At 48.4% G+C, this 21,909-nt stretch overlaps 1 protein-coding gene across 2 annotated transcripts in view; it reads left to right on the forward strand.

The window, feature by feature from the left end:
- Nucleotides 1-19,095, forward strand: part of GPSM1 (G protein signaling modulator 1) — a 53,918-nt gene extending 34,823 nt beyond the window's left edge. The window contains exons 1-4 of one of the 2 annotated variants that reach the window (XM_083485141.1): nucleotides 3,044-3,156; nucleotides 12,743-12,905; nucleotides 15,907-16,115; nucleotides 18,286-19,095. In XM_083485141.1, the coding sequence (XP_083341267.1) occupies nucleotides 12,812-12,905; nucleotides 15,907-16,115; nucleotides 18,286-18,474 (492 nt within the window). In that variant the 5' untranslated portion in view covers nucleotides 3,044-3,156; nucleotides 12,743-12,811 and the 3' untranslated portion in view covers nucleotides 18,475-19,095. Of the gene's footprint in view, nucleotides 1-3,043; nucleotides 3,157-12,742; nucleotides 12,906-15,906; nucleotides 16,116-18,285 lie in introns of those variants that run through there. The other variant, XM_083485140.1, reaches the window with a different exon arrangement.
- Nucleotides 19,096-21,909: the final 2,814 nt, after the last annotated feature.

A 21,909-nucleotide genomic window follows, 5' to 3' on the forward strand; every position in this document is an offset into this window, starting at 1 on the left:
TTCCCTGTTTTTAAGGAAAGTGTTTTTAAACTTCTTTGCAGTGAGCTGGGCTAGGTGACCTCCTGTGGAAGTGAGTTCCAGAGTTTAACTCTGAGAAGAGGTTTTCCTTTTATCCATCATGAATCTCTCAATATTCAGTTTTGTTGGTTGTCTAGTATTAAGAGAGAGGGAGAGGAACTTTTCTCTACCAACTTCCTTGCTCAGTTTGCAAGGCTGCCCTTTCCATTGATGGATCCATGTGGAGAGGATGTGAGATGCCTCCCGGTCCCTGCAGTCACTGGCTCCTTACTAGCCTATCTCCAGCAATTGGGGGGGGGGGGTTGACACGAGAGTTGTGGGCTCACTTTGACATCTGGATTGAGGGTGGCTGGTGGCTGATGCACACACCGAGTGGCAGGCTGGCTTTTTCCATGTGGATGGCAAAGGGCACCCTTGTCATTCATGGCTGCCTGGTTGCAAATGTTCGCTGTTTGCTGCCTCTCCTTGCAGAGATGAAGCCTCATCCCTGATCGCAGAATGAGGCTTGCTAATGATTTCTTAAAGGTGCTTTTGGACAGAACAAAACAAGAGCCTGCCGGATCAGGCCAGTGGCCCATCTTGTCCAGCATCCTGTTCTCATGGTGGCCAAATGCCCCTACGAAGCTAGGTATCTAGATGGATAGCCTCTGGACTGGTGGGTTCCATAGGAACACACAAAGAGTCTTTTGGATTGAGAAGAATACAGTGAAGGCACCTGCTTGATATCAATAGGGGGGAGTTCCAAAGTGAAGTGCTGCCACAGTAAACAATCAAGTTCTTACAAATGAGGATCAGGGATTACCTGAAGCCAGTTCCATGGACTGAAGTGGACAAATAAATGGAGTTAAAGTAAAAGTAAAGGGACCACTGACCATTAGGTCCAGTCGTGACCGACTCTGGGGTTGCAGCGCTCATCTCGCTTTATTGGCCAAGGGAGCCAGGGTACAGCTTCCGGGTCATGTGGCCAGCATGACTAAGCCACTTCTGGCAAACCAGAGCAGCGCACGGAAACGCCGTTCACCTTCCCGCCGGAGCAGTGCCTATTTATCTACTTGCACTTTTGACATGCTTTCTAACTGCCAGGTTGGCAGGAGCAGGGACCGAGCAATGGGAGCTCACCCCGTTGCGGGGATTAAAACCGCCGACCTTCTGATTGGCAAGTCCTAGGCTCTGTGGTTTAACCCACAGCGCCACCCATGTCAGTGGACCTATATATAGGCATATATATGCTTTTGCAGGCAAACTGGTCCCAAGTTGTGAAGGACTTTATATTCTGACAGTAACCCCATGAACTTGACCCAGTAGTATATTGGCAACAAGTGCATATCTTTGAGCACAGGTGTTAAATGCCAGCAAGGCCTTACTGCTGGCAGAAATCATGCTGCAGCCTTGCAAGGATGCCTGGTTTTGCACCTGTTGGTTAAACTGAACTAAGGCAGATTCATAATGAATTCATATAGAGAAACTGCCACTGACCTGGGATGTCAGTAAGGAGCAAAAAGCACCCTTGCAGCAGGGGGGGCTGATTAGCTGCAATTCTTGAATTGCAGGGGATTGGATGGGTCACTTCCAAAACTACAGTGTGATTCCATGAATGCAAAGTGGACATTCGCGGCAGAGAGCTGCCCACCCAGCTGGGAACGCCTTTTAGAACACAAATGTCTCCCAGTGTCTCCAGAACATTGCTTGGGGGTGCAGCTTGGGGATGCCTGCCGCATCTTGAGAGAGGCACCATTCCTGAGAACAGGGGCAGCCATAGGAAGGTGCTGCTCTGAGTAACAATGGAGTGTGGGGCTTGTGGGATCTTTGGTACTTGGGAGAGAGATTCCTTCCCCCCATCCCTGATCCCATAGGGGTCCAAAGGTGCTCTGGCCAACATTACCTTTTGTGGCTATTCAGCTGCGAGCCATATATTCCCAGGAGGCAAAGGTCTTGATCTGCTCCATCAAAACCAGAAGGAAAAAGAGGAGGATTTGGGGCTGGAGTCCACCTCTCCCCATAGCTGGAGAATGGTAGTCAGCCAGCTCTCTGGAAGGCTCCCTTGTCTCTATAAAGAGAGCATAGCCTGGGGGTGTTTTGCGTGGGGCTGGTGCAAAATGCGAAGAATGTGCAGATTTTGGAGTTTGTTTCTGGTTTGAGAGTTTTTTGTTCTTGTTGTTCTATTCTTCTTCTCTCTTTGCTGCTCCGGCTGCCTGACTCAGCCCATTGTAAAAAGCCTGTATACTTTGTTAAAAGCCCACAGATTTAGCATTGCAGGGGACTGGACTAGATGAACCTTGGGGTCCCTTCCAACTCGACTACTCTATGATACACAGTGCATAGTTAAACAATGGAACTCAGTCCCCAGGAAGCAGAGATGGCCAACCTGGATGGCTGCAAGAAAAGATTAGACAAATTCATGGAGGGCTATTGATGGTTGTTAGCCCCTCTTGTGGTTTCCAGCAACTGGTATTCAGAAGCATTGCTGCCCCTGTTAAGGCAGAGCATAGCCATTGGCAGCCCTCTCCTCCTCCATGAATCCATCAAATCCTCTTTTAAAGCCACTCTCAACTGGTGGGTCCCTGACTCCTGCAGGAGGGAGTTCCGCAATTTAACTAGGCACTACCCAAAGAAGGACTTTCTTTTACCTGTCTTGAAGCTCCTTGGGAAACAGTCGCTGCCTCCCAGAGTTGCTGTTGTGGCCAGTCAACTAAGACGAGGAGAACCACCGAGCCTGTCACTCTGAGTTCCTTGGAGAGGCAGATGGGATAGAAATGGAATAAATAATTACCTCCCAAAATTCAGCTTCACTGGATCCCCACGAGTTCTGGAGTTATGATCAGGCTGTGTGGGGGGGGGGGAGAAAGATTGGGGGTAGAAAAGAGCGAGGAAAGTAAATCAAAATATCACCTTTCCCCCAGTGCAATTCTTGCTCCCATCCCTACTCTGAGGCTACTGGGGGCGGTGTCTGGGCTCCTCCCCGACTGCGCTGGGCCTGGCAGGCGACTGGCCGCCTGGCGAGGTTTTGCCTCTGCCCCCGCCCAGGCGCACCACTCACGCGCCTCAGCTGGGAGAGGAGAGCGGAGCTTCTAGCTCGCTGCAGCGGCGGCGGCACTTCGGAGCCGGGATGCCCGGAGCCCTTTGCTGAGGAGAAGGCAGGTGCGTCCCGGGCTGGGGGGAGGGGGGGCTTGGAGGGGAGGGGGGCTTCCCTCCCGTATGAAGTTTGTAAGACTCCTCCCCCCCCCTCCTGGATCTTCCCCTTTCTCCAAAGGGGCCAGGAGAAGAGGAGCATCAGTGCCCGCCCCGGGAAGAAGATGCTAGCAACTGTCCGGGCAGGTGTGCTCAGTCGGATCCCCAGGAAGGGAAGATGTTGTCTCCCCAACGGCACCTTGCTGCAGCGCGTTCCTAGGCTCGTCGTAGCCCCCTTCTCCGGACGACTGCTTCCCCCCCCCCCCCTGATAGCAAGTTGGTTGGGTGCCCCAAAGATGGGGAGGGGGGCTTCCCCAGGCGATCCCACACTCTCTTAACACAGTCGAAGTCGTGGGCAACCAATGAAGCTGAAAGTTGGACTCAGAGTGGATAAAGTAATGCATTTAAACTGCAACACTCCCTCCTGTGGGAGGCAGGTATGGCCACCTATTTAGATGGCTTTAAAAGAGAGATGGACAAATTCAGGGAAGAGAGTATTAGTGATTACTAGGAGCCACAGTCGCTATGTTTCACCTCCATGGTCGGAGGCAGCAATGTTTCTGAATACCTGGCTACCTCAGGAGGGGAGAGGGGTCTCGCTTCCCATGCAGGCATCTGATTGGCCACTGTGAAAACAGGAACCTGGGCTAGATGGGCCACTGGCCTGACCTAGCAGGGCTCTTCTGATGTTATCATGGAACCTCCAGCTCCGGAGGTAGTCTATCTCAATTCTTAGGTTCTTTGGGGTATGTTTTTAAGCATTGCTGTTGGTCTCCATCTGAGGATTCTTCCTTTGCCCCCACCCTGCCCCCACTGATGACAGTCGTTTAGAGCAATGGATGAAGGATGAGCAGAGTTGGGCTCGCTTTGGTCCAACCCTGTCACACACAACCCTGCAAAATGTAGCTGCCTCTTCATTTTCGCCAGAAGCAAGTTCTCAGAAGTTCTCTCACCCACAAGTGTGACCAAGATCCTGGTTGGACTAGATGGCCCATGGGGTCCCTTCCAACTCTACAATTGTAGGATGTTATGGTCCAGAGTCTAGAGCAGCACTTCGCCATCCTGGTGCCCTCTATAAGTTTTGGACTGTGACATCCATTTGCTCCTGCCAGCACAGCTGTTTGGAAGTGAGTTTGGTCAGCTGAGAGCCAGCCAAGTGGGTAAAGACTGGAGCCCTCATTCTCTGGAGTCTTGTGGGTGGCAATGATCCATGGGGTGCTCCTGAGAGTGGGTGGCCAAGCGGAGGGAGAGTTTTGTTCGTTCTTTGCATCACATCCAGCCTCTTCTGAAAAACACTCAAAGCAGGACATCAGGCTCCGTTTGCCATCCACTCTGTTTTTCAACAACCCCGCAAAGAAAGTCAGGCAGAGGAGCGGCAACTGACCCAGAGCCACACCAGGCAGCTTTGCGGACTGTACATCCTCCCACTAAGGTTAATGGCACTGGGGTGTGTGTTTTTAATGCCCATGCCACAGCCTCAGTCCCCACACAGAGTCAAGCCAATTAGTGCATCTTGATCATGTTATCTACACTGGCTGGCAGCTGCGGCTGTTCAGGATTTTGGGCAGGAAACATTCCCAGGCCTACCTGGAGTTGCTGCTGGGGACTGAACCTGTATGCAGAGCAGGTGCTGTCCCCGTTCAGCTACAATCCTTCCTCTAAAAAAAGTTTATGGTTCTGAATTAAATAGGAAGTAGGAAGCTGCCTCAGAGCAACTGGTCAGGCAATTGTTCCATCTCGACCACTACTTCCTACACTGTCTGCCAGCAGCTCTTTGGGGCTTCAGGTAGGGGGCTTTCCCGGGCCTACCTGGAGACACCATTGTGGATTGAACCTGCAACTTTCTGCATGCAAGGCAGGTGCTTTGTCCCTCTGCTGCAGCTAAAAATAAACCAAGATTCTAGTCCTTATGGGTCTGAATAAAGGGCTGGATTAAACAGAACTATAGGAAGCTGCCTTATACCACTTCACTAGACCATTGTTTCACATTGGTTTCTACTGTAAATTATGTTTTTGTGCGCTCTGGCTTCAGTCACGGTGCTCCGTTGTGCAAGAAGCGGTTTGGTCATGCTCGCCACATGAGCCGGAAAGCTGTCTGAGGACAAACGCTGGCTCCCTTGGCCTGAAAGCAAGATGAGTGCCACAACCCCATAGTCGCCTTTGACTGGACTTAACCGTCCAGGGGTCCTTTACCTTTTTACCCTTTACCGGTACTATAAACACTGACTGCCAGCAGTGGCTGTCCAGGGTTCCAGTCAGGGGACTTTCTCCTACCTCTACCTGGAGATGCTGAGATTGAACCTGGGGCCTTCTGCATGCAAAGCAGATTCTCTACCCCTGAGCTACAGCCCCTTGAAATCTCTCTCTAGAGCCACACACACACACACACACACACACACACACACACACACACATCTAATTTGGCCCATGGAGTGAAGGTCAGGGTAGTCACCTGAGCTTGACTCTCCAGCTCACACGTCTTCCAACAAACCCATCCAGGTTTGCTTGGGGAATCATAGAATCATAAAAGGGAACCCAAGGGTCATTTAATCCAACTCCCTGCAATGCAGGAATCTCAACTAAATCATCCATTGCAGGTGGCCATCCAAACTCAGCTTAAAAACCTCCAAGAAAGGAGAGTCCACTACCTTCCAAGGAGGTCCATTCCACTGTCAAACAGCTCTTACCATCAGAAAGTTCTTCCTGATGTTTCATCAGAATCTCCTTTATTGTAACTGGAAGCCATTGGTTCGGGTCCTACCCTAAGGAACAGGAGAAAACAAGCTTCCATGTGACAGCCCTTGAAAATGGCTATCACATCTCCTCTCCATCTTCTCTTCTCCAGGCTAAACATGCCCAGCTCTTTCAGCCATTCCTCCTAAGGCATAGTTTCCAGACCCTTGATCACATTGCTCACCTTCCTCTGCCCACCTTCTAGCTTGTCCTTATCCCTCTTAAATGGTGGTGCCCAGAACTGGACACAGGCAGAATATAGTGTTACAATGACTTCCCTTGATCTGGGCACTCAACGTCTGCTAATGCAACCTAGAGTAACATTAGCCTCTTTTGCCGCTGCATCACACTGTTGGCTTAGTATAAGCTTGTGCCTCATACTAAAACCCCTGTATCCCTTTCAATCCACTGCTGTCAACCCAGGTATCCCTCGTGTTTTATTAGTACATTTGCTTATTCCTGCCTAAGTGTGGAACCTGACATTTGTACCCCTTGAAATCCATTTGGTTTGTTCAATAGGGACAAATGTAAGGTTCTACATCTAGGCAGGAATAACCAGGTGGTTAGGTTATAAACAGCACTCAAGTAGCCAGGGCTGGACTTGGAGGTGGCAACAGCCATTGGACCAAATGTAGAATCCTAAATTGTAATTGGAAGTGACCTCGAGGGTCATCTAGTCCAACTCCTTGCAATTTAGGAATCAGTGGCCTTTCTGTTTAAAACAAGGTTGTTAGTGGCTGTAACCACCTCAACTCCTCAAAGGGCCTTGAATTGCAAAGGTGAGGTTAACTTTCAAGCTTGTCATGGATTTGGGGGACCAATGGTGAGGATGAAGCAGTTGAATTCTGAATCCGGTTTCACTTCAGTTTGGGTGGGCACAGGATCCTTTCTCCCCAGAGCCCTGTTGAGTCAGGATGGTGTGAAGCTAAACATGGGAAGATTCGGGATAAAAGGAAGTGTTTCTTCACTCAGCGCATAGTTAAAATGCGGAACTCCCTCCAGCAGGAGGCAGTGATGGCACCAACTTGGATGGCTTTTTAAAAAAAGGATTGGACAAATTCATGGAGGGGAAGGCTATTGATGGCTACTAGCCAGGATGGTTAAATTCTTTCTCCCTCCATGGAGGCAGTAATGCTTTCATAAATACCAGTTTCTGAAAGGGAGAGGAGAGTGCTCAGGTGCTTTGGGGTTTCCTTTGAGGGCATCTGGTTGGCCACTGGGAGGACCAGACATTGGAGTACGTGGGACACTGGGCTGATCCAGCAGGATCTTCTTATGCTCTTATGTCAGAAGATGCTATATTGAACATTGGAACTTCTGTGACCCAGTCTTTCTGCAGCAGTGTTCCACAAGAGGGATGGCTTAAAAAAAAAAAAAGACTGGGCAAATTCAGGGAGGAGATGGCTACTAGTCAAGATGACCCTGTGAGCTTAGGAAGTGAGAGGGCTCTTGTGCTCTGGTCCTGTCTATGGGTCTCCCATTGGGGCATCTAGTTGGCCACTGTGAGGACAGGCTGCTCAACTAGATGGGCCCAAATGATGGGCCCCGATGATGGGACTAGATGATCCATCAGGGGCTCTTTTGGGGTTCCCGCAGATTGTTACAGTTCTGCTATTCAGAACTGAATAATTCTAGACTTTCAGATTTTAACATGGGAAAGAAGGGTTGATTCACCAGAATCACAGAATTAGAAAGGACCCCAAGGGTCACGTAGGCTTACCCACTGTAATGCAGGAATCTCAACTAAACCATTCCTGACAGCTGTCGATCCATCCTCTGCTTAAAAACCACCAAAGAAGGAGAGCTGGCCTTCCTTTCCTTCTGGATTCCTTCCCTTCCTCAAAGAACCAAGGCAATTTAATCTCATTCTCACTCTTTTCTTGAGTCGGCTTTCTGTTTTAAGTGCCATAAGGCCGGCAGCTAACTTTAAATACTTGTGGGGGCTGCAGGAGGCGAAGTGTGGGGGAAACTCACTCCTAGGAAGGATATTTATAATCAGCAGGTGATGCCATTGGAGGAGGATGGACTTGGAATAGGCAGCACAACAACTTAACTCCTAGTGGGGCATGAGGCTTAACTGGGCTCAGAGGAAGGAAGTTTTGCAAACTTGCAAGACCTCCTGCTGCTGTCCAGATGCGTTGGACTACAATGCCCACCAGCTGCCAGGCAGCACAGCTATCAGATGACCCTGGGGCTGGTGCAATTTGTAGGGGAAAGTGTTGTTTACAGAGAACCAGCCTGGCAGAAGCTGCTTTAGACCCAGGCATACTCTCGGACTTTGGGATTCTTTTTGACCTGCACATAGTTTTTCCCCAGGCTCAAGAAAAAGCAAAAAGAGAAGGAAAGAGAAAGAGAAAGAAGTTGAGTGTTCCTGCTCAACAGGTGGCGGCAGCAGGGGTTGTTGCCCCAGTGCAGTGGGTGGCCAGTCACCTGCCCAGGCCAACCATGATAGTCAGCCCCCAGGTCACACAGGAGGCTTCTTTGGGCTTGTCCTGGACAAATATCTACTCTACACCCATGCAATGTAGGAATCCCAGCTGAAGAATCCCTGACAAAGGGCCACCTGCCCTCCATTTCAAAACATCCAGGGAAGGATATGATAAATAACAATAATGCAATAATACTTCAGTTGTGAAGCTCACAATTTCCATTTCTCATCCTCCCCCTGCCATGCTTCATAAATTCCGCCCCATTCCTGCTCTCCCAGACTTTGCCACAGAGAGAAAAGAGGAGCACAGATTTTCTCCTGGGCGTTTGGGGCTTTTCATTTCTCATCCTTCTACCCCCAACCCACCATGGGCACAGACCTTATGCAATTCCTGCATTGCAGGAGCTTGGGCTGGATGGCCCTTGGGGTCCTTCCGAACTCTACAGTTCTAAGACTCTGTGACAATGGGGACAACAGCAAACACCAACACAGCTGTGCAAATGCCCCCAAATTACAGCTCTTCAGAGCAAAGCGATCGGTGGTTGACCCAAATGAGCACCTTTTGCCAGACAGCCGGGTTATTTTTATCCCAGCCTCCCTGTATGCAGGGAAGCCCCAGAGCTCTTCCTGACAGCTTAACGCCCAAAGAAATGGCCAAAAATGCAAGCAGCTGCATGGATCCGTTATTGTATGCATACACACTCTGCCCCACAGGAACAATAGAATCGTAGAGTTGGAAAGGACTCCCAAGGGTCATCTAGTCCAACTCCCTGCAGTGCAGAAATCACAGCTAAAGCATCCCTGGCAGACAGCCACCCAACCTCTGCTTAAAAGCTTCCAAGGAAGGAAAGTCCACCACCTTCTGAGGCAGTCTGTCCCGAGGGACTCCCTCTGTACCACTGTCGGAACAGCTCCTGCCCTCAGGAACTTCTTCCTAATGTTCCTTTCTTGTCATTTGAAGCTGCGGGTTCAGGTCGTGAACAAGCTGCCTCCATCTTCCAGGTGGCAACCCTTCAGATATTTGAAGGTGGCTCTCATGTCTCCTCTCAGTGTCCTCATATCCAAGCTAAACATCCCCACCTCCCTCAACCATCCCTCATCAGGCTTGGTTTCCAAGACCCTCCATCATCTCTGTCACCCTCCTCTGCACACCTTTCTAGCTTGTCAGTATCCTTCTGCAGAGGGTCTTTTTGGGGTGGGGGTTGCTCGAGATATCCACAAGTGGTCTTTAAACCTGGTTCCCTCTCTGGGAACCATCAGAACGAAACAAAAAAAAGGGGGGGGGAGTTATTGCATAAAAAACGTAAGAAAAGCTTACTGCATCCAGCTTAGCATCCTCTTCTCACAGCGGCCAACCTGATGCCTGTAGGAATCCCTCAAGCAGGACCCAAACACAATAGCCCTCACACACCCACACCCATGGTTTTTAACAACTCAATAGCTCTCTTCTCCATGGATTTGTCTAATGTTGTTTTAAAGCCATCCAAGTCGATGGCCATCACTGCCTCCTGTGGGAATTCCGTAGTTCTTAACTGGGATCATAGACACTACACTAAGGTTACCAGATTTTTTCCAATGTATCCGGGGACACTTTTCAACTTCAATGGATTTTGTCAGGGGATTGATTTGTAAATCCGGGGACTGTCCCCAGGAAACGGGGACGTCTGGTAACCTTACTCTACCCCAGAAGCCAGAGATTCCCCCAAACCAGCAGCGACTGGGTTAACAGCACAGCTTGCTAAACACAGGGAAATAATTCATTTTCTAGCAATGCTGAAGGGAGAAAATAAAACACACACACTCACTTGGCTTCTATTTAGGGCAGCATCGAAATTAGCCACCCAGTGGAGGAATCTGGCCTTTTGAGCTGCCTGAAGGCTGATCAGGAATTAAGAGAGAAAATAAATAAATTCTCATCCTTGCCACCCAAGGGCGGGGGGGGGGGGGTCTGCTATTGCACAGCCAGTGGGAAGAGGGTGATAGCAGAGGCAGATTTAGGGTAGTGGTAGGTGACTCCCTAATGAGGAGGACAGCAGTGTACAGAAGCAACAGGATGTCCTGGGAGTTGTGTTGTCTTCCAGGTACAAAGGTTAACAACAGGGCAGAGAAGTTGCCAAGCTGACCACAACTCACCTTCCTTTTGATTCATAGGGGGTACAAATGACACTGCCAGACACAGACTTCAACATACAGCAAAGGGACTATGAGAGTCTGGGCAGGAAGCTGAAGGACTTTTGAGCACAGGTGGCTTTTCCATCACTCCTTCCTGTTGGAGGTCATGGCCCAGGAAGAAAGGGGAAAATACTGGAAGTAAACCACCGGCTGCGCAGGGGCTGTCGCCAGGGAAGGTTTGGCTTCCTGGTCCATGGTCTCTGTTTCCTTGAGGAAGAACTTCTTGCCAGAGATGGATCGCACCTAACATTGGTTGGCAAGAATGCGTTTGCTAATCCTCTTGCAAACCTGATCAGGATTGCTTTAAACCAAATCCTGAGGGTGGGGTGGGGGAAACAATATTACAAACCACAGGGGAATACCTGGTACTGGGAATAATAGTTTCATTGATGCACAGGAAACTGAGGTAGTCCTCCAGAAACCTGCTAAAGGGCAGGGAACTACAAGAAGGAAGCAGCTAGAGGGAATGACTCAAATGCACAGAGCAGGAACACCATCGGGGGGGGGGGCTGAGGGCTACCTCAAATTTTTGAGGAAAGGGCCCCCTCAAAATTGCACAACTCCGCACAACGTGCTCACCTCACTCACACACACACTGCAGGGTGTGCTGATGTCACTCACACAAGCTGCATGGCATTCACACAACATGTCAGTACACCCTCCAGTGTGCGCACATGGCGTGAGAATGCCCCATGGTGTGGGTGCATGACACCAGCACTTTCTTGGTCAGTGTATGCCAATGGGGAGGGGAGGGGTACATTGAGAGGAGCAGCTAGTTTTATTGTGCTTTTGAATTTATCCCAAATTTTCCTGCCTGCTTCTCACCTCAACATCTTGCAAATTACCTGTAAGTGTCTCCCCGCTTATAATACGTACAGTGGTACCTTGGGTTAAGTAATTAATTCGTTCCGGAGGTCCATACTAAACCTGAAACTGTTCTTAACCTGAAGCACCACTTTAGCTAATGGGGCCTCCTGCTGCCGCCACGCTGCCAGAGCACAATTTCTCTTCTCATCCTGAAGCAAAGTTCGTAACCTGAAGCACTATTTCTAGGTTAGCGGAGTCTGTAACCTGAAGCGTATGTAACCTGAAGCATATGTAACCTGAGGTCCATACTAAACCTGAAACTGTTCTTAACCTGAAGCACCACTTTAGCTAATGGGGCCTCCTGCTGCCAGAGCACAATTTCTGTTCTCATCCTGAAGCAAAGTTCGTAACCTGAAGCACTATTTCTAGGTTAGCGGAGTCTGTAACCTGAAGCGTATGTAACCTGAAGCGTATGTAACCTGAGGTACCACTGTACTCAAAACCATCAGTGCCATGCTGATATAGTGGCATCTAAGGTTGATCTTGTCTGGTTCATACACTGAGCCACCAGGTCCCAGAATTTATGCTCCCTTTGCTCAGACACTGCCAGCCCTAATTCTTGCCACTGTCATGTCACAAAATTCACTTTTTTATTCTTTAGGATTTTCTTATATGCCACTCTTATCTAACTCACATTTCCCTTATTAATTTCAGAATGTTCTCCCCCCAAAAAGCAACAACAACATGATAGCTCGTAAAAGATCTTGTTTTGTCTCTTTGCATTGCCCATCAACTCACCTTCTTTGGTATTCCTATATACCACTTGTAGCGCTGGGATTGATCAGATAGCATCTGATGACTGTATTAACATACAGAAAATCCGAGAGACCGGACTCCACAGCGCTGATCACAAAAGAGACCGGACTCCACAGCGCTGATTTCCCCAGCTTAATTCAGTGGGGGGGGGGAGTGGTCCAACCCTCACTTCCTCATCCCTTTAACTGCTTCTTAACTGATGGAAGACTTTCCTGGGAGCATCCTTGTAAATGCAAGGGGCTGATATGCTATAGCCAAGTTTCTTGTAAGCAGATAATATCAGATTTTTGCAGGAGCATTGTCAAATCTTTGTCTCATTTCCTGTTGTCCCACCATGCCAGGTTCCAAGTGACAAGGGAAGCTCCACATAGAGTGCATTATAATAATCCAGTGTTTTAATGATATTAATACTATTTTTGAATATATATATATATATATATATATATATATATATATATATATGCAATCTTGCCATCTGATTTTGAAGAGCATGTAGGAACTGGGATGCATTTAGACAGCTGAGTTCTGGTTTTGATGATCCACTTTAAATATGGTGGGAAATCGAGACTGGAAAAAACTATTATTATTTCTTCTTTGCAGAAAATCAAGCGGGCGCCTTCAGACGAGGAGTGCTTCTTTGAGCTGCTGAGCAAATTCCAGAGCAACCGGATGGATGACCAACGCTGTCCCTTGGAGGAAGGCCAGAAGGAGGCCGAAGAAGCTACAGTGGCCACCCTGGTGCCTGCCCTGGAGGAGAGGACCTGTAAGCTTTTGTTGAGCTGCTCCCAGGGCCCTTGCTGTGCTGGGATAGCTATGTGTCCCCTTCTGTCTTAAATAAGGGCAGATAAAAGGAAGGATATCTTCATGCAGCACTGTTAATCTGCGGATATTCTTCCTGCGGGTACCATTGAGGGTCACCAACTTGAAGGGCTTTAAAAAAGTATTAGACACATTCATGGAGGAGAGGGCTATCAATGAGGCTATCAATGTTGGAGGGTTCATGGCAGAGAAAAGAAATTCATGTATCACAGTGTTAGTTGGTGGAACTCCCTCCCACAAGAGGCCATGATGACCATCAAATTGGATGAACACATTCTGAACTCTGTGCTTCATTAATACATCTATCCTTTTATCTGCCCATAAGATAAGCCGTGCAGCTGGATCAGGCCAAATATCCTGTTCTCACACTGGCCAGCCAGCTGCCCCAAAGGGAAACCCACATGCAAGAGCACTCTCCCCTTCTGGGGTTTCTAGCAACTAGTATAATCAAGAAGTGTTTACTGCCCCCAACTGTGGAGGCAGAGCATAGCCATCTTGGCTAGTAGCCATCAATAGCCTTCTCCTCCTCCTCCATGAATTTGTCCAATCCTCTTTTAAAGCTGTCCAAGTAGGTGGCCATCACTGCCTCCTGTAGGAGGCAGTTCCACAGATTAATTCTGTGCTGCAAAATGAATCCTCTCAACATTCACCTTCGTTGGATGCCTGCGAGTTCAAAGTCGACACTTCCTTGCATCAAAATATTAAGCAGGGGTTTGTGTGCATGGATCAAGAGAGGAAGCTCCGGAAAAAACCAGGCACAGGAGATGCAGGCAGAGCGCCAAAGCTGCGAGGCAGGCAGGAGGCAGTGTTGAAAAGGTCAGGCTGTGTTATGACAAGGAGCGGGGTTGAGCGAGGCTCTCTCGCTCCTAAAAATAGAAGGAAGGCTTCTTGTCGTCCCTGCTGATGCGGGAGCGCCCCTGGGGGCTCTTGCTTTCCTCCACAGGGCCCACACCTCCTCCTGCTTGCTTCAAAGTATTTGGACACATACAAAAGCACTGAGGGACCCATCTAGTCCAGCATCCTCTTTTCACAGTAGCCAACCTTGACATCTGAAGTGGGGGGGCATTCCTCAGGGGGAGCGCGACAATTGAGAAGGCCCTTTGATTGGTTCCCTGTTCACCTCTCACAATAAGGGAACCGCCAGAAGGTCCTCAGAGGAGGATCTCAGTGTCCGGGATGGACGAGATGCTCCTTCAGGTATACAGGGCTGAGGCCATTTTAGGTCAATGGCCAACACTGCTAATTGTGCTCAGAAATGTACTGGGAGCCAATGTAGATCTTAAATGGTCCCAGCAGCTGCTCCCATTCACCAGTCTGGCAGCCGCATTTTGGTTTAGTTGTACTTTCCAAATCACCTTCAAAGGTAGCCCCACATAGAGGGCATTGCAGTAGTCCAAAGTGTGTGGGGGGGAGAGATAACCAGGGCATTTATCACTCTGGAAGACAGTACACAGGCAAGTAGGGTCTGAGCCTGCGTACCAGATGGAGCTGATAAACAGCCGCCCCGGGCACAGAATTAACCAGTGCTTCTATGGACAGCTGTGAGACCAAAATGGCCTCCAGGCATCACACCTGGTCCTTCAGGGGCACAGTTACCCCATTCAGAAGTAAGGAATCCTCCCACCTGCCCGCCTCCTGTCCCCCAGAAAAAGATACTCAATCCAGTGACCACCATCCACTCCCCAACCGACTCTGTTCACACATCTATCTAAGCTAGCGGGCACATCTTATGCCAGGAGTTCTGCAAAGTAACTATGTGTATTGCAAGCTGCTGAGCAAGGCTTGTTGCTGGGACTAATTCTGAGCAGTGTGTTCCACAAGATGCTGGTATTTGCTGATAAAATCCTCGATTACTTCAGAGCAAGCAACCTGGAATAATTTCTAATCACTGCACTGCACTTTGCTATTATTATTATTCTTATGATTACTATTATCATTAATATTCATCATCACAGAGTTATAGAGTGGGAAGAGACTACCAACAGTCATCCAGCCCAGCCCCCTGCAATGCAAGAATCACAACTAAAGAATCCCTGATAGGTGCCCTTCCAACCTTTGCTTAAAAACCTCCAATGAATCCTGAATTCATAGGGTTGGGAGGGATCTAAGGGTCATCTAGTCCAACCCAGGGTCTCCCCAGGGTTCTGCTTTTTAATGTACTCAGTTATACTGTAAGCAATTTTTTAAAAAATCTTAATAAACTTAGATGTTTGAGAGGGAAGCACACTGTATTTGCAGATGATGCTAAACTGGGAGGGGCAGCTAATACAGTGGTACCTCCGGTTACGAACTTAATTCGTTCCAGAGGTCCATTCTTAAGCCGAAACCGTTCTTAACATGAGGAGCGCTTTCGCTAATGGGGCCTCCCACTACTCCCGCCGATGGCACATGACCTCCACTTACATCCCAGGGCAAAGTTCACAGCTAGGGGCATCTACTTCCAGGTTAGCGGAGCTCATTACCCGAAGCATTCATTAAGGAGGACAGTACATAACCTGAGGTTCCACTGTACCGCAGAAGGTAGAATGAACTTCAGTGAGAACAAAAGTCAGATTCTGCACTTAGGCAGGAATAACCAGATGCACTGGTATAGGTTGGGGGACACCTGGCTTGACAGCAGTGGATGTGAAAAGGGATCCAAGGATCTTAGTAGACCACAAGCTTGACATGAGTCAACAGTGTGATGCAGCAGCAAAAAAAAGCCAATGCAGTTCTAGGCTGCATCTGCAGAAGGAAGGAATAGGAACTGAGCTTCACAACTAAAGTATTATGATTGTGATTATTATCTCCTTCACTAGAGATCTTAAAGCAGAGGCTGGGTGGCTACCTGCCAGGGACACTTTAGCTGAGTTTCCTGATTTGCAAGCGGTTGGACTAGGTGGGGACCCTGGGGGTCATCTATTCTGTTTCTGCAATAACATTTCTTTCTTCCTGTGCACTGGCAGCCCAGTCCTCAATGGCCTCCCCACAGACTGAGGAGCTCTTCGACCTCATCGCCAGCTCCCAGAGCCGGCGGCTGGACGACCAGCGGGCCAGCGTGGGCAGCCTGCCAGGCCTGCGCATTACCCCCAACAACCTCAGCCACCTCCGCAGGGAAGGCGGCACACAGCAGGAGCCAGGCGACGAGTTCTTCAACATGCTCATGAAGTGCCAGGTATGTTTTGAGCATGGCTAATCACTTGACATCATTAAACCCACTTCAGAAACTGTCAGTTCCCGGCTTTTGAAAATCTTGGGGCTTATTTTTTTGCTCTGTTCTTTGGGGGGGGGTTGAAGTTGTGGAAGGGTACTCATCCAACTCAAAAGGGGTCCTGTTCAGAGCACTGGTCCATAGAACCACTGAATTGCAGAGTTGGAAGGTACCCCAAGAGTCATCTAGTCCAACCCCAGGCAATGCAGGAATCGTAGCTAAAGCATCCAATGATTTAAAAATATCTATACCACTATACATTTTTAAATGTCTCAGTGCATAAACGCAAACTCATGTGAAACTTTTTAAAATCAGAAAGAATCTGACCATTATGGGGGAAAGATGTATTCTCAATTGCTTGCATAGGCCAAACGAAAGGGGACAGTATTCCAGAGAGCAGGGCAGATGACATAAGAAGAGCCCTACTGGATCAGGCCAATGGGCCATCTAGGCCAGCATCCTGTTCTCACTGTCACCAAATGCTGCTTAGGATCTAGGAGTCCCAATAGACTGCCTCTGGACCTGGAGGCTTCTAAGAATGTCACAAAAGCATTTCTAGGTCAGGCCAGTGGCCCACCTAGGCCAGCATCCTGTTCTCACAGTGGCTAACAGATGCCTCTGTTTCGAAACGGGCAAGGAGGATCAAAGCACAAAAGCGCTTTACCTTCCTATGAGTCTCAACAACTGGGATTCGAAAGCATTACTGCCTCCAACTGTGGTGGGCAGAGCATAGCCATCATGACTGGTAGCCATCAATAGCCCTCTCCTCTGTGACATTAAATGCTCAGTTTCTTGTTGTTATAAAAAGAGCCGATCAACAACACTCCTGCAGGTGATCTCAGTGATGGAGCTAGGATGTTAGAGTTTCAGGCAGTCCCTTAGACCTAAGATGTCCAGGGCTTGACCCCAGCTCAGGAGATGGCCACCAACTTGGATGGCTTTAAAAGAGAGCTGCTGTGGACTGTTCACCACAATGACTCTGCTCTGGCTCCACGGCCACAGGCAGCAATGCTGCCGGAAACCACAGGAAGGGAGAATTGGTGTTGCACTGGAATCCTGCTTACTGGTTTCACATTTAGGCACTTGGGCGGCCACTGTGAGAACAGGATGCTGGACTAGGCAGCCAGAGAAGATTATAGCATAGAATCATAGCATTGGAAAAGACCCCCATTGGTCATCTAGCTCAACCTGCTGCAATGCAATTACTGGGCAGTATTCCACCAGCTACTGGTCCTTGCTGATAAGGTTCTACATGACTTGGGAGCAAGTGACCTGAAGGACTGTCAGTGAGCATTGGTCCCAATTTAACTACGCCAGTGTGACGTGGTGGTTAGAGTCTGGGAGATCAGGGTTCAAATCTGCCGTTAGCCATGAAGTCCACTTTGGAGCAGTCACTCACTCTCACTCAACCTACCTCGCAGGGTTTTTGTGGGGTGGGGGGAGAACCATGTACATCCCCTTTAGATCATTGGAGGAAAGAAAATGCAATAAATAAATAATAATCCCAAGGATCATTTAGCCCAGCCTCCTGCAATGCAGGAACCACAACTAAAGAACCCCCAACCTTTGATTTAAAACCTCCAAGGAAAGAGAGTCCACCACCTTTGGAGGTCATAACAACAACAACAACAACAACAACAACAACAACAACAACAACAACAACAACAACAACAACAACAACTTATTTATATCCATCCCTCCCCAGCCGAAGCCAGGCTCAGAGCGACTAACAACAGTAAAATAATACAACATTCTAAAATCATTTCATTATAAAATCAGTTCAAATCAAATTAATGGCAACCATTGGGCTAGAGTTCTGTGAGGATTGCCAAAGGAGGGGGTCAGGCTGTGCCAAAGGCCTGGTGGAACAGCTCTGTCTTGCAAGCCCTGCGGAAAGATGTCAAGTCCCGCAGCGCCCTAGTCTCTTGTGACAGAGCATTCCACCAGATCGAGGCCATGGCCGAAAAAGCCCTGGCTCTGGTTGAGGCCAGCCTCTGGTTGAGGCGGTCTGAAGGGACCCCCCCCCGCAAGGATCATCTAGTCCAACCCAGTGCTAAACCGCCTGACTCTCTTCTCCTCTCTGTGATGGCTCCCTCCTTCACTTCTTCTTCTCGTTCCTCCTCCCCATCCCTAGTCCTCTCGCATCGATGACCAGCGCTGTGCAGCCCCCGATGCCACCCCACGCGGTCCCACTGTGCCAGATGAAGATTTCTTCAGCCTCATTCAGAGGGCCCAGGCCAAGCGCATCGACGAGCAGAGGGTGGACCTGGCCTTGGGTGAAGAGGAAGCTGAAGAAGATGAAGCACAGCCCAGTCCTAGCTAAGACCGGTCCCCCGTGCAGGGTCTGGACTGAGCCCTAGTGCTGTGAGGACGCAGGCGCTGGGGGGGCGAGACATTGGGGCAATCTCAACTGTAGCAGTCCCGCCTCAAGGAAGCGGCTCTGAGCAAGGCCCATTTCTTGGAAGGGGGCTGTTCTCCTAGAGATGCTGGGGGTGGAACGTTGAGTGTGCCTCTAGCACCAGGGGCAGTCTACCTCTAAGCTGCTAGAGACATTCATAAAAATGTACAGTTGGAAGAGCGCCCCTAAGTTTCAACTAGCCCAGCCCCCTCCAATGCAGGAGTCACAGCTAAAGCGTCCCTGACAGATGGCCTTCCATTGGTTTCAGGGAAGAGGACAGTGGGGGAGGGGGTTGCTTTTCACTCCTTCCCACATCTCCAAGCCCAGTCGAAACTGGAAATCAAGCCACCTGCAGGAATATCTCTGCCAAGATTCAATATATTCGCTAATTTATTCTATATACGATGTGTGTTAGACAATATAATTTTATTGAGGGGAGGGGTCCTTTATCTGCATGGTACTTTCCCCATCCCCATAAAAATCAAAGAGCTGCCAAATGAATTCTGTGGGGGAAGAGGGTGCTTATTAAACATTTTTGGAACACAAGGTTTTTTGGTGTTTTATTTCAGCTTCCGACTCTGAAACCAAGACAAAGCTGGGAGGGGGTGGGGAGAAGAGTCTAATTCGCCCCACATGGCATTTTGGGTGTGGGGTCACTCCCAGCTTCCCTGCCATTATTTGGCAAAGGGCCAAACCACATCCCAGGTGGCTCAAGCCGTCCCTTCTGATGGATCCTGAAACCAGAATCTTCTCTTGGGATTTGGCCACCAGCCCCCACTTGAAATACTGTTTTGCCATTTTTAAAATAGCTGCTTTTCCTTACAAAATCACACCTCACCACTGTACAGGGTGCAACTTGGGGCCTGGCCCTCTTCTATGGATTTGGAGGCATAAATTGTAGGGTGCGGAGGGACCCCCAGTGGTCATCCAGCTGAGCCCCCTGCAAGGCAGGAATCACAACTAAAGCATGCCTGACAGGTAGCCATCCAACCAATCATGACATCGAATGACCAGCATATGGGTGGCCCTGCCCAGCTATCTGCATGGGGGAGATAAAAGAACAGGCCCACCATGCCAAGCACACCTGGTGCACAGCTTTGCATATAATTAGGGTTTAAAAAAAAAACACCCTGACGTTCAGAACATCAGAAGTGTCTGCTGGATCAAGTCAATGACCCACCTAGTCCGGCAACACTTGCCTTCCAGAAATCAGCAAGCAATCCAAACACAAGAGCTCTCTGCCCTCTTGTGGGTACCAGAAACTTATATTCAGAAACATTGCTGCCTGCAACTGTGGGGGTCAGAGCTTGGCCATCATGGCTAGATGCCATCAACATCTCTCTCCTACTGCATGAATTTCCCTTATCCTTCAAAGCCATCCATGTTGGTGCCAACAGCTGCCTTCTGTGTGAGTACCATAATCTAAGAAGGACTTTCTGACCTGAATCTCCCAACGTACAATTTCATTGGATGTCCACAAGTTCTAGTGCTGTGAAAGAGGAAGAAAAACGTTTCTCTCTCCACTTTGTCCAGGCAGTGCATAATTTTATAAACTTATCTCATGTCACCTTTTCCTCACCTTTTGTCCAAGCTAAAAAGCCCCACACACTGCAACCATTTTTCATAGGGGCAGTCACTCCACCACCTCCCTTAATCATTTGGGTTGCACTTTTTTAAACTTTTCCCAATTTTTAGTGTATTGACATTGCACTCAACACTGCAAGAGTCAAAGTACGAAGGGGTCATAAATCAAAACACAATCAGATTCTTCCTCCATCCTTTCGCCAGCTCCGTTTTAAAAATCTTTTCTGATGTTCTGCTGCCATCTGGTGGAAAATCTCACATCCCACACAAAATACCTGAGCATCTTTTCTTAAGGCTGCCAGGCCTTATCTGGAGCAACCTTTTGCTAACCTGCTACCCTCCAGGGACTTTGGACCATGGTCCCTTCCATAAAGCAGATGGCTGTATTAGGAGCTGATGGGAGATGTGGTCCAAAATGGCTTGAGGGCACTTAAGGGAAAATGTTCACCATCAAGCCATTTCAAAAAGCATCAATGTGCTTGAGGATTTACAGTGCTTCTCCTGGAACAGAGGCAGGCCAAGCCACCCTCACCCCTCCTTCTCATTGAGTCCTCTCAGTTTGGGAAAGGTCGCCCCTCACACCTTCCATCTACAAGGTTGAGAGTAATGGCTGTATTGGCTCAGCACACAAACACCCTGCAGATTTCAATCAGAGAAGCACAGATCTATAAGGACTAGAATCTTACTTTATTTTTAGGCAAGGTACTGTAGCTCAATGGCATAGCATTCACCTTGCATGCAGAAGGCCCCGGGTTCCCTTTTGTTCAGAACCATGAGAACTAGAATATTCCCCAAAACACATTGTGCAGCATCAGTCCTACTTGGTGGCTTTGACACACATCTGTGCGAGTCAGGAGCAGTTGTGGCTACTCAACTGCTTCAATTGGCAGAACTGGCACTACTACAGGTGCCACACAATTCAGTTTCTGCATTTGTAAGACACTTCACCTACACTTCAGAACTCCGTCTCCTTTGAAATCAAGCAAGCACCTTCACTGTATTCTCTTTGTTGCATGCCAAAAACATTCTTGTTTAGACAAGTCTGTCCAGATGCTTAGAAAGTTGGTGTGAATCTTCAGGACCCTGCCACAGCCGGGGCAGTGCAGATTTTGTGTGTGTGTTTTAAAATGCTTTTGCTTTTGAACTTTTGAACTTAAAAGAAACATAACACAAAATCAAAGTTATCCCTAACAAAAGATAAATAAACAGAAAAAATATCAATATCTGATACACTTTATCACAGTCTTCTTTTGGTTCCAATGACTTCCCGCCATTTCCATATGGCTTTAAATATGTATTTATCTAACACACTACACATCTCTGTTTTTAATAATTACTTGTCAAAGATATTGTACTTTCTTAAGCTTGTTCAGTGGATTACAGAAGCTATTCAAAGGCTGCCAAAGACTTCATGCTATTACAATCCTTAATGTAATTTTTAAATAAACCCCGTTTATTAAAAAATACTTGGTCTGCATGGTCTCTTTTTTCTCCTGATAGCTTAGCCAGCTCTGTGTATTCCATTCATTTTTGTTGCCACTCCGACTTTGAAGGTATTTTTCCTCCTTTCCAGTTTGAGGCTATTAGAATTAGACTTTGAAGGTATTTTTCCTCCTTTCAGGTTTGAGGCTATTAGAGTTATTGCGGCCACTGTCACATATAAAAATAGTTCCCTTACATTTTTTTGTATATCAGGACCTAATATTCCGAGAAGGAAAGCCTCTGGGTTTTTTTTTTATAAACATAACCTTAAGCATTTTTTAAGGTTCCATATAT

The sequence above is a fragment of the Podarcis liolepis genome, assembly GCF_965112155.1.
Source record: "Podarcis liolepis genome assembly, chromosome: Z".
NCBI classification, from domain to species: Eukaryota; Metazoa; Chordata; class Lepidosauria; order Squamata; family Lacertidae; genus Podarcis; species Podarcis liolepis.